The sequence below is a fragment of the Salvelinus fontinalis genome, chromosome 25 (assembly GCF_029448725.1).
Source record: "Salvelinus fontinalis isolate EN_2023a chromosome 25, ASM2944872v1, whole genome shotgun sequence".
Classification (NCBI taxonomy): Eukaryota; Metazoa; Chordata; class Actinopteri; order Salmoniformes; family Salmonidae; genus Salvelinus; species Salvelinus fontinalis.
The window spans coordinates 11,260,384-11,273,456 of NC_074689.1; the positions used below are offsets into that span (position 1 = coordinate 11,260,384).

The 13,073-nt window shown below is 46.2% G+C and overlaps 1 protein-coding gene across 5 annotated transcripts in view; it reads right to left on the bottom strand.

Moving 5' to 3' along the window:
- The window catches only part of LOC129822836 (supervillin-like), a 60,305-nt gene that overhangs the window by 11,958 nt on the left and 35,274 nt on the right, over positions 1–13,073 (bottom strand). For 4 of the 5 annotated variants that reach the window (XM_055881282.1, XM_055881281.1, XM_055881283.1 and 1 more), the window contains 10 exons: positions 9,508–9,637; positions 7,324–7,374; positions 6,580–6,657; positions 5,666–5,764; positions 4,602–4,767; positions 4,062–4,157; positions 2,943–3,029; positions 2,519–2,702; positions 2,169–2,341; positions 547–702 (listed from right to left, as the gene is read on the bottom strand). In XM_055881282.1, the coding sequence (XP_055737257.1) occupies positions 547–702; positions 2,169–2,341; positions 2,519–2,702; positions 2,943–3,029; positions 4,062–4,157; positions 4,602–4,767; positions 5,666–5,764; positions 6,580–6,657; positions 7,324–7,374; positions 9,508–9,637 (1,220 nt within the window). The remainder of the gene's footprint in view (positions 1–546; positions 703–2,168; positions 2,342–2,518; positions 2,703–2,942; positions 3,030–4,061; positions 4,158–4,601; positions 4,768–5,665; positions 5,765–6,579; positions 6,658–7,323; positions 7,375–9,507; positions 9,638–13,073) is intronic. The other variant, XM_055881284.1, reaches the window with a different exon arrangement.

The following is a 13,073-nucleotide window of genomic DNA, read 5'->3' on the forward strand; positions in this document are numbered from 1 at the left end:
ATAGTGCACTAGTCAAAAGTAGTGCACTACATAGGGAATAGGGAGCGATTTGAGACACAGACCAAGAAATTGGTCTCCTTAATGTGACAGTACGGTGAGAGAACGCCTTCGATCTTTGTGAAGGTAAACCATCGTCAGTATGCTGCAGATAAATGAGTGTACTATTGGAAGCACTTGTTGTAAAATACTGTCAGAGAGACTGTTGAGTATAATGTATTTGGGATTCCAGCTTAGCGCTTAGCCTATTAAACTGTTCCGTTTAGCATTGTTGATATGCATGTCTCTCCTAAGAACTACTAGCAGATGGTGGTGGGTGGTTAAAAGGTGAAAGCAGCATTCGTGTCACCATCTAATCATCTCTTTTCAGAGGGGTGTGTGTGTGTGTGTGTGTGTGTGTGTGTGTGTGTGTGTGTGTGTGTGTGTGTGTGTGTGTGTGTGTGTGTGTGCAGCCAACCCCATTCTTTCCCTGGGTTTCTTATCATGACTGATCCCAGAGTTGACTTTTAGTGAGCCAAGAGGTCACGAGAGGTCATCTGTCCGTCTCACCTTTGACCTGCATGAGCATGAGTTTCTTGTAGGGCACGGCGCTGTTGTTGGACATCTGCTCGGAGATGTTGACGCTCCGCAGGTTGACGCTGCTAAAATTCTCTTTACTGGCCAGCCCAGCCAGAGCCACCTCCGAGAATCCACTGTTCTTACTCACTGGAACAGAGACGGACCCGTCGGTTAGAGGAGTTATACACAGAAGACACAACTTTATGAACAGCGACAAAGACTGACCAGGTGAAAGCTATGGTCCCTTATTGATGTCAATCAGTGTAGATGAAGGGGATGGGACAGGTTAATGAAGGATTGAGACAGTTGAGACATGAACTGTGCTTGTGTGCCATTCAGAGGGTGAATGGGCAAGACAAAATACTGAAGTTCCTTTGAACGGGTTATGGTAGTAGGTACCAGGCGCACCGGTTTGAGTGTGTCAAGAACTGCAACGGGTTTTTCCACGCTCAACAGTTTCCCCTGTGTATCAAGAATGGTCCACCACCCAAAGGACATCCAGCCAACTGTGGGAAGCATTGGAGTGAACATGGGCCAGCATGCCCTGACTAATTGAGGCTGTTCTGAGGGCTGTGGTTGCAGCTCAAAATGATGAAGATGTTCCTAATGTTTTGTACACAGTGTAACACACACACAGTGCCACCTCTGAGAAACCAGAGTTCCTATTCACTGGAATACAGAGAGACCGAGTAGGAGGAGATATATAGATGCATCATATACACAGTAGACTTATAAACACACATATTGTACATTACACACAGAGACCGACTGCACACACACACAAACTACAGTTGAAGACTTTATACATACTAAAATGTAATGAGATTAAAGGCAACACAATACTCTCGACCCTGAAATACAAGAGTGTTCCTAACGTTATTAGAACAACCCCCAGAACCGCTCAGGGCCACCGGTCTCATGGAGTGTTTTTATTATTCTCCTAAGAGACGGGAAGAGGAAGTTGCGAGTAACGCGTCTTTCAGTTTGTAGCTTTAGTGACGCTGTTATCCCCGACACAGCCCGCTGCAGAGGTTACCCTACTCACAATGGTAGAAAAACAACAGTGAACTCTTGAGGATTGCTTTGAACAATACCAGGAAACAAGGCTGCGTACCGAGGCAAGGCTGCGTACCAAATGTCTATGGGCCCTGGTCAAACGTAGTGCACTACGTAGGGAATAGGGTGCCATTTGGGATGCAGAAACAATGCGTTTAAATGTCGATCCCCTTTTACAGCTTTTACGTCTGCTATCCCAGGATTCATTGTGTTGAACTTATTTATAGAACAGAACTACAAGCCCTGATTTGAATCAGTTTAAGCAGTGTGCTCTGGAGAGCTGGCTGTCGTGGGACGTACAGGAGAACACTTTCCCATAGTGCTGTTGTGGTTGTGATAACGTGAGTGTCAGTCACGCATATTGTAGAACAGCCTCCCATAGTACTACAAAGTCCACAAGCCACCTCTGCATAGCCTGGTTTTAACTTAATATACAACCGAAACGCCAGGCTTCTTTTTTTCCTCATCTTCACAGACAGCTGAGCCTCTTGCCAACCCTGCTCTCATTCTCAGGACCACTAGCATGACCTAGGCTACGGGTTGTTGTGCTGACTCACTCTTCTCCTCCTTCATCCTCTTGCTCTCCAGCAGGCCGATGTTGAGTCTCTGCTCCGTGTACTCTTGTCTGATGTCGTCTCTGGCCGCCAGCATCTTCAGAGGGTTCCTGGACGACTGGACGTTGCGCACCGGACGCACGGACCGCTTGTGTTGCACCATGGCGGAGGTCAGCCTAGGGAGGGGAAAGGAGAGCGGTCAAAGTTCAACAGGAGCCGGGTTTTTACAGTGTTGACTCAACCCTGACCTCTGCACTGTGTGTGTGTGTGTGTGTGTGTGTGTGTGTGTGTGTGTGTGTGTGTGTGTGTGTGTGTGTGTGTGTGTGTGTGAGCGCGCGCACGGGCGTGCTTACTTGGGCATCTGTGTACCACCGAAAATGTCGTCAAAGTCATCGTTGATGTCCACCTTGCTGTTCATGTTCAGGGGCATCTCAGCCACTTGGCGGTAGAACTTATCAAACATCTCATCATCCAAGTTCATGACCTCTTTGACCGTCTTCTCCGTCACCGTGATGGTGGACTCCCGCAGGCCACCCACTGACAGGACAACACGGAAGACGTGTTATCTAAGGCCTCAAAAGAGAGCCAGTCGGTGCCAATTCGTGCTTCTCCCCCTTGGCCCTAACTCTTCCATGTTTGCAGATCTGAAGGGTCTGGATAGGTATGAGCAATGTAGAGGTGGAGCTTCCGCCATATTGCTTCCACCTTACAGATCTGCAAACATCACAGGGTTAGGGTCAAGGGGGAGGGGCGTGTATACTAGAACAAGACACTGACCTTTACTGTTCAACCTGCCCAGGAAAGACTCCAGCTTATCCAACTTCCTGTCTGACTCCAGGTTCATGTCCGGTTTTGCCTCGATCTCTGCAAAGCAACATAATAGCAGAGTGACAGATGTCTACACTTAGTCACTGTCCCAAATGGAACCCTATTCCCTACATAGTGCACAACCTTTGACCAGAGTGTGCATTTAAATGAATTTAGAAGAGATCCATCCATAGAAAAATGTCAATCACAAGCACCAGAAATGTGTCAACTTGGAAGTGTGTGTGTGTTGATTGCAATGAAGTTGAAATTTAACTCTCGTGCATCAATGCTTTTCAGTTAGTGAGGACAACCAAACACTATCCCAAGGTTTACATTCTATTAGACATTGGTTGCCAGACAGAATTACAACGATCACAGTCACACCAATAATTACTGTCGCTATAGTGATTACACGTGCCGTTTAGAAGATGTACCATGTATACAACAAAAGCAGCACAACAGCAAAATCATTTTGAAAACACCTTCAGTATCAGATATTTCCTTAATTTCTCATAAAAGGAAAATAAAGATGACTGATTATAACCAGCTCTCAACATCGGGAAAATGATTATGTTCTGTAGGTCAGTCCTACGTTAATTGGTACATACAGTAGTTTTGTAGTGATGGGATAAAGTTAAGTGCTATTGACTTTTCAATAACACGGATGGGATAAACAAGACTTCTACAGATTTCGTTCATGGTGTTTACATTGGGACGGCATGTGTCTAATGACAGTTAAGGACACAACCCAGTCACAACCGTTTACCCCAAACGACACAACCCAGTCACAACCGTTTACCCCACACAACAAGGTGACTCAGACCCTCCATGTCATGACTAGGGCCTAGTAAATGAATAAGGTGAGGCCTCACATGACGGCGAAAGAGAGACACAGCAGAGAGGAGAGAGAGGTTCTTGCAGAATTATGATTTTATCCCCTTCTCACTGTGAACTCGTTCAGTCCTCCTCAAGAGTTTAAACGCTTGGACTGGTCTAATAAACATGCTAAACTATCTATCGTCACCAAGCCGATGCTTTTAAATCAATCAGGGCAAGTGAACGAGTGCACAGCCACATTGGGCTACTGACCTTCTAGAGGCTTGGAGATGGCAGGAGTGGTGTTCTTGGGTTTGGAGAGGAGAGACATGACAGGGCTGTTGATGAGAGCTGAAGGAGAAGCCAGACCTGAAACAGACACATAATATAAATGGGATGTTCCACTACGTGAAACAACAGACGTAAATGAGGGCGTGACTGTGGACAGTTAATACGTCTGTGACGGGTACCGCACCTAATGTAGGTCATACTGCTAATTGGATTATAGGGGGTCCATTAAAGAACTTCCTGCACGAGTGGAAAAAAATAAGAAAATTCCAAAAAATAAAATGGTCATACAGTATACACCGGATAGGTGCAGTGAAATGTGTTTTACAACTGCCTGAGTGAAAAAAGGAACTGCAGGATTATATGGAATGGGTGTAACAGAAGTGGGAATTGACACCGTAGACCACTTTCTATCTACTGACTATACAAACCCTAGCTCTGTGGATGCGTGATCGTATGCACGCACGTGGTTTGCAGCTGGGGTGCACGCGCGCGTGTATCATACAGCATTAGATGAACCCTGACCTTTCTTGACCATGCGTGCGGCCACGGTGAACTGCGTGGAGTCGTTGGCAGCCCCGAGGCCCTTGGACTTCCAGGCCTCCTCTCGGGCCACGATCAGCTGCTTCCTCTCCAGGATAGACATGTCTATACGGCGGCTCTGGGTCTCCTCTCCTCCACCCATCCTCTGCTAGGAGAACACACGGGGTTAGGGGGAACCGGGGTGTATTCAGTGATGTGAAGCACTGGTTGTGTCCCAAATGGCTCCCTATTGTGCACTACTATTGATGGACCCTGGTCTAAAGTAGTGCACTATAAAGGGAATAGGGTGCCATTCAGTGAGGTGAAATGTTCAGAACTTTGAAGATGGTACGACACCACAACCCCACAGATATTACTAATAGATCATCTCCATTCCACTAACTGTAGCAAACCACTGAACAGCATCAAACAACCCCCTTGGCTCAGAGTGGCCGACATACTCGCATGCCTCCGCATTAAAATAAATGCCCGGTGTCTACTCTCGCAGATCCACAGGCTACCCTTTAGAAGATGGCCTTCACCATCACATGAATGGACCGGTTTGACAGAGAGAAGTGAGAGAATGTAGATGAATGAATGCACAATACTCATTTACAGTTCATCTCCTGTAGGAGAACCCGATCACCACAGAAGCAGAACATGGGAGTTGGAAGACGTCACGACCAGCACAACACAAAGAGTCACAGGCATGTCGAGCACACACACACATTTTCACCTGTTAGAATTCTTTTTCAACCACACAAATGCTAACATCCGCAAAAAGATAATTTACCATAAGTATACACACACACACACCCTCAAACAAGGGTCCCCTAGACCCCAATATTCTGTAGCCAACATCCAAGTTCCGTATCTGTCCATACACTAGACCTACTGTATGTGAGTGTGTGGGTGCGTCACAAATAGCACCCTATTCCCTTCATAGTGCACTACTTTTAACCAGGGCACCTCACTCTGGTCAAAAGCAGTGCACTACATAGGGAATAAGGTTGCCATTTGGGATGTAGCCTGTGACTGCTGACTACTGGAGTGGGTGAATGTGTCACCTTCCGTCTCCAGGGGTGCCTCTCATCCCTAGCCATAGAGGGACTGGTCACTGTGGACGTGGGGGGGCTGAAGATGCTCGAGGTGGGGGGGCTGGTAGCCTTCATGTGACCCGGGAAGATAGGTGATGGGAGGAGGAAAGGAAAAACAGAGGAAGGAAAGAAGAGGGGGTGAAATGAGAGGAAAGAGTGGAGGACAGAGGATGCAGCCTAAAAAAATAAAAATTGCTAGCCAGAAGCATTTCATTTCGCCATCCCCATGAAGCGTCAAAGCTATGAAGCGTCAACATCACTACAACGCCTCCAAAAGCATGGCTGGCACTCTAGGAGTAAGAACAACTCTGGAGAGTCCTAGAACCTCAGGGTAGCGGATTTAACAGGAGAGTTGGAGCAGAAAACAGGCCGAGGCATTTTCTGGGAGAGTATACAGTGGATATTTTTCTATTTATTTATTTTATTTCTCCGTTATTTTACCAGATAAGTTGACTGAGAACACGTTCTCATTTACAGCAACGACCTGGGGAATAGTTACAGGGGAGAGGAACGGGGATGAATGAGCCAATTGCAAACTGGGGATTATTGTGAATATAGTGAACATGCCTTCATGAAGTAGATGAGCTCACCATGGTAAGACACTGTATGCCTACAGACACATCATGATCTTTGGTATAGATACTTGGTAATAAGCACGTTATCGCAAACTAACACTAACTGCATAAAGCATAAAGGCTTTAACAGCTTTAAAAAAATAACAAAAACAGCTCAGACCAGCAGGCAGCTAGGTTGGCTATGCAAGCAGGTACAGACCAACAGGCAGCTAGGTTGGCTATGCAAGCAGGTACAGACCAGCAGGCAGCTAGGTTGGCTATGCAAGCAGGTACAGTAGGAAGGCCATTACACCGGATGCATGGTCTCACCTGGCTGTACTGATCGACACTTAGATCACCGTCAGGGAGATCAGGAGGAGGAGAGAAAGGGGTGGAAAAGACCGGCTCCTATTGAGGGAGGGCCAGGGAAGATAGACAGGTTCCCACAGATGGACAGAAAGGACATAATCAACAACAGAGGGTGATTAACAGCAGATGGGGAAAACAGTGATACCGCCAACCTTGTGTTTTACAGCTGTGTAATTTGACAGTGGTTTGTAAAATGGGAATCGCCGTCATAGCTTGCACGCACACCTTCATCCAACACATTCAACGTCACGCAGTTCATACATTTGGGTTTAATGGCTGTATGGACAGGGAATACGAGCTGGTGAATTGGTTTCAGCATCAATCCACAATGAAATCACCACTACACACACACAATGAGACAGCCTTGAGACTTGAAGCTACAGCACCAACCACAGTTAACACGACACCTGATGAGCGGCAGGACTGAATTAGAGCAGGCCACTCACACCACGGTATTAAATAGAAAAACTGATAGGGGAAATTTCCCCAAATTCCCAGGGTTTCAAGTAATCCCAGTTGGAAGATTCCCGGATTCAGGCGGGAAGAAGCAGGAACCCCAGGAATCCTCCAAACCGGGATTTCAGGAAAAGCGGAGAACTTTCAGAAGTTACCGGAACGTTACAACCCTTCACCCGTAAAGCACCACTATTAGTGTATAACACGCCAGGGTGTGTGTTAGTGGGGAACCTAACACACCGGTCTTACCCAGAGCTGATCAGACACAGCCAACTCATCGATCATCATCATCCCTTCCTCCTATAGAAACACAGCAGGGAGAAAAAAAGGACAAGTGTTCTTTCCTGAGGACTAGGTAGGTTGTCATCCGCATGGCTGACCCAGAACGTCAACCCTCACCCTCTAAAACCGGCGCTGATATTTGGATTACTGAGAGGTTGAATTTGAAATGCAAACGATATATTCCAGCAGGTGTCATTCAAACAAAGTTTGTAGGATCAACACTTTTTTCTCACTTTCAGTCCCTGAAGTTGCTCTTTTTTTAGCTGTACCTTTAAGCATTTTAAAGCAGTGACTCAGTGTAGCTCAAACTCTTAATAAGCACGGACCAATGACAACCCAGATTATAATCTCATAAAGGGGTTGTTTTTCCCTAATCTCTCCAATTCCTACTGTACTGTAGGCTACAGTACATCTCTTTTGATCTCGGAAGGGAGGTGGTCTTGATTGAGCTCACTGGCCAGGCTGAACGGGAGGATAAAACCATTTAAAAAAAAGAAATAAACAAGCGAAAACAATAATATCCATCCTTCCTCTTGATTTCCTTTGAAGCCCTGAGCCTGGCCTGTTTCAGTTAATTCACTACTCGTTTCACTTCTATGCTTTGGTCTCAACTTTATACATTTAGTTTCGTCAGTGTTCTTAGTTCAATCTACAGAGGTAAAAGATCAGGGTGGTTAACCAATGACGCATCTCAGAGTAAGAGAGCTGATCTAGGGTCAGGCCCCCCCCTGTCCATGTAATCTTATTAATTGTGATTTAAAAGGAAAAACTGATCCTACATCAAAACACTTCTACTTTGAGATACTTTATGAATACGGACGCAGGCATTAAAAACCTTTTGGTTTCATAATTATTATTATTTTTTAAATATCCTTTAAGGGCGTAATGATTTGACAAGAGCAGTGTGCATTTTTTAGTGTCGTCGCATGTGGAAAACCGGGAAATATTTTCATTCAGTTATAGTCAATAAACACTCGTGTTACGACAAAGCTGAAAAAACATGGATTGGTGAGCCAAAACATGGTGTGTCTGCTTGCATGGACGGAAAGGTGATAGATAAAGTTGTGAATAGTTCTAAAAAGAGAGGTATGTGGAAAAATCACAAACCCCCACCCTTTAAACTCACACATAACATAACTACAGTGCGCATGCAGAGATTGAAATAAAGGTTTATTTTAGATGAAAAAAAGACATGCAAACATAAGGAAAGACAAATAGAGAGAATAGGAGAAGTTATATAGAACATGCATTGATTATAGTAGGCTAAAGACGAGACACACATGCAGGTCTGAAAGAAAACAGTAGACAAATTAAAGGTTTCAAATGACAGAATTCGATTCATAGCCTCGTGTTTGCCAAATAAATGTGCAAATCTAGAAAGCACATGTCTGTCATATCAATGAATACATTTCCTGATATTGCACAGGAAGTTCTCTTGGCTAGAAAACCTGATTTAGGGAAACTATACCAACCTTACATGTATAATCTGGTCTTCTAAGTACTACATTTACTTGGAAACAACCATACAATGTCTTCAGAATACACACGGTGACCTAGCAACTTAGACAACTTAGGTGTTAATACAGTACTACATATACTATACCTGAGTAAACACCAATGACTATCATATTTGAGTGTAAGTGCAGTTAAAGATATGAAAGGCAGTTCTGGTACAATAAATTGCCTCGGGAAGCTCATCAGTGTCATAAGTAGCATGCTTTATAAGTGAAAGGACAGACACACATACACAACACCTCTGTTTAGAGACACCCACAGCTGTGACTTAATATCCATTTACAACAAGTTCATATTGAACTAATCATTCCACTTTATTTATGGTTCATTGATACAAATGAAAGGTGTCTGAAGGCGATAAGGGAAGGAAGCAACAAACTCTGCACATAGGATTCATTCATTTAGGCAAGTGTTTTTACAATTTGCCCTTTTGGATTCACTTGATTAGAAAAGCAGGCAACAAATTAAGGTTTGTGATTTCCCCAAAACGATGGCTGAAAAACAGCCTGTTTGACTTGTTTTAATCGCATCAGTGTCAGCCAAAAGGCTAAGCATGTGTAAAGTCTATAGTAGAGGTATAGCTGTCTGACTGGATGTGTGGATAAAGGACAGCATATACAGTAGTAGTCAGGTTACCTTCTTGAAGCTCTGCTCCACCTCCCATAGCTGAGCGTGGCATTCTGACACGGCCACCTTCACCACGTCCTGCTTCTTATTAATCCTGTTCCTCCAGTCCTCCTCGCCACTCTTCTTCAATAGGGCCAGCCTGAGACAGAGACAGCCACAGCATGTTAATATTGGACATCTCCAAAGTAAGCTTTGGAAATATGTACATTGTTACGTCATGCCAATAAAGCAAATAGAATTGACAGACAGACAAGAGACATACAGACAGAGAGACAGAGGCGCCAGCACACAGCCACACACACACAGCCAGACACACACAGCCAGACACACACAGCCAGACACACACACACAGAGCCAGAGCCAGAGACACACACACACAGAGCCAGAGCCAGAGACACACACACACAGAGCCAGAGCCAGAGCCAGACACACACACAGAGCCAGAGCCAGAGCCAGACACACACACAGAGCCAGAGCCAGACACACACACAGAGCCAGAGCCAGACACACACACAGAGCCAGAGCCAGACACACACACAGAGCCAGAGCCAGACACACACACAGAGCCAGAGCCAGACACACACACAGAGCCAGAGCCAGACACACACACAGAGCCAGAGCCAGACACACACACAGAGCCAGAGCCAGACACACACACAGAGCCAGAGCCAGACACACACACAGAGCCAGAGCCAGACACACACACAGAGCCAGAGCCAGAGACACACACAGAGCCAGAGCCAGACACACACAGCCAGACACAGAGCGCCACACACACACACACACAGACAGACACAGAGCGCCACACACACACACACAGACAGACACAGAGCGCCACACACACACACAGCCACACAGACAGAGCGCCACACAGACAGAGCGCCACACAGACAGAGCGCCACACACACACACACACACACACACACAGAGCCAGACACACACAGCCAGACACAGAGCGCCACACACACACACACACAGACAGACACAGAGCGCCACACACACAGACACAGACAGACACAGAGCGCCACACACACACACAGCCACACAGACAGAGCGCCACACAGACAGAGCGCCACACAGACAGAGCGCCACACAGACAGAGCGCCACACAGACAGAGCGCCACACAGACAGAGCGCCACACAGACAGAGCGCCACACAGACAGAGCGCCACACAGACAGAGCGCCACACAGACAGAGCGCCACACACACACACACACACACACACACACACACACGAGAGACAGAGCCATCAGTTTTGGTTCTGCCCGGGGACCATGGTTGTGCAACACACAAAAGACAGGTTACACAGCATGCAGTGGATCCTTTGACCCAGCTGTCCAGTAAAGGTCAACTGGAGAAATGACAACAGGCTGTGTGAGAGCTGAACTCTGCCTCATGGAGGGATGGATGGTAGAGATGTAGGTCGCCATAGATGCCCCTATGGTCTCTGCTTAGTCATACATTTACAGTCCAGAACATCTCCTTAGCCTAGACCAAGCCAGTCACTCTACAAACTAGGTCCATTATTTAGAATGAAGAATCTCAACAAGGAGCCAATCAGAGAGCGTGGAAGCTCTGACACCATGTTTGGGCCCCTAAAGCTCTGGTCACAATGTGTGCACTACATAAGGAATAGAGTGCCATTTGGGGCGCAGAGACAGAGGGATGCTGAGGCTAACCAGAGCAGGTCACACTGCAGGCTCACCGTCAGCCTCAGTCTGGACTATAGCTAAACACACTGATGACACCAACAGCACAGTCAGGCTAAACCGTACTTACTAGTGTCTGTCATGCTGAAAGAGTCGGGAGTCTGCTACCAATGTCTGAATTAGTTTCACGTCAAATGTCCGAGCAGAAGGACCCTGAGGATAACTGTGTTATTATGGCCATCAAATATGTACCCGAATGGAGGTATTAAATAGACTTCAGAGGTAGAAAGACTATATTCAGGTAAATCAAATCAAACAGGCACATACTGTATCTTCTATATATACACACACTGACTTGACACGGACAAGACAGATCTATATTTCACTGTTAGTTGAATCACAGATGAATCCAGATCAAGGCCACAGTGAGTACGTTTACACGCACAGTAAGCATTCAATATAAAACCGGATTATGGCAGTAGGCAGATTATGCAAGAGTTACGTAAAACACCTTTTTTTTTGTTGCTCATCTTAAAATCGGGTTTACGGTAAAAATCCAAGTTAATTTACGCCAATTAAAACACCTGGTTTTCTGAGCACTCTCTCAAATGATTAGGACATGCCAACAACTCAATGGGCGTTCCAGCGGTGTATTTGATCTGTGTATGAGTCAGCACCAGCCGAGTGAGCCGCCCTCCTTCAGCGCGAATCAAGTGAGTTCGGAAAAACAACTTTACATACAAACTTTATATGTCCGAACTCCGAATCCAATATGCCTCCCAGAAATAACATGTTCGCTGTAGTAGAATGTTTATTTTGAATTGACGATTTTCCACGTTTATCAGAGTGCCGTCAGGTAGCCTGATTTCAGATGTGTCCACGGAAACAGGATTATTAGGGACATCGTTATTCTTGCAATGTAAACGTTTTAATTAAATTACTACAGTGCTCAAAAAAATAAAGGGAACACTTAGAAAACACAATGTAACTCCAAGTCAATCACACTTCTGTGAAATCAAACTGTCCACTTAGGAAGCAACACTGATTGACAATAAATTTCACATGCTGTTGTGCAAATGGAATAGACAAAAGGTGGAAATTATAGGCAATTAGCAAGACACCCCCAATAAAGGAGTGGTTCTGCAGGTGGTGACCACAGACCACTTCTCAGTTCCTATGCTTCCTGGCTGATGTTTTGGTCACTTTTGAATGCTGGCGGTGCTCTCACTCTAGTGGTAGCATGAGACAAAGGCTACAACCCACACAAGTGGCTCAGGTAGTGCAGCTCATCCAGGATGGCACATCAATGCGAGCTGTGGCAAGAAGGTTTGCTGTGTCTGTCAGCGTAGTGTCCAGAGCATGGAGGCGCTACCAGGAGACAGGCCAGTACATCAGGAGACGTGGAGGAGGCCGTAGGAGGGAAACAACCCAGCAGCAGGACCGCTATCTCCGCCTTTGAGCAGGAGGAGCACTGCCAGAGCCCTGCAAAATGACCTCCAGCAGGCCACCGCTTGCCTCAAGGTCGTGTGTGTGTGTGCGTGCCCAGTGGTTTGGTTGGTCGGCACTTCTTCTCAGCTACAGCTGCAGATGTCTCTCTGTGCCCCTATCCATTTCTCGAGACGTCATTCTCTGATCAGTCCCCCCAAAAACAGGACGTCCACTCATGGTTGGACACAGAGCAGTGTTTGTGAGCAGAGGGCGCCAGTGCCCCAGGCTTTAGGACCACTATGCCTGTCTCCTACGAGGAATTTATAGTCCACCCAATTTTACCGGAGTCTCCTAGAAAGCGCCCTCTGCCCTCGACGTTACATATAGTCTGAAGCTGGAGATAAACGCTGCTCCTCTTCGGTCTGAGTCTGAGGGACCGACTATGAGTATGGTTACATGCACACAATAATGCGATTGTTGTGGCTAGTCAGATTTAA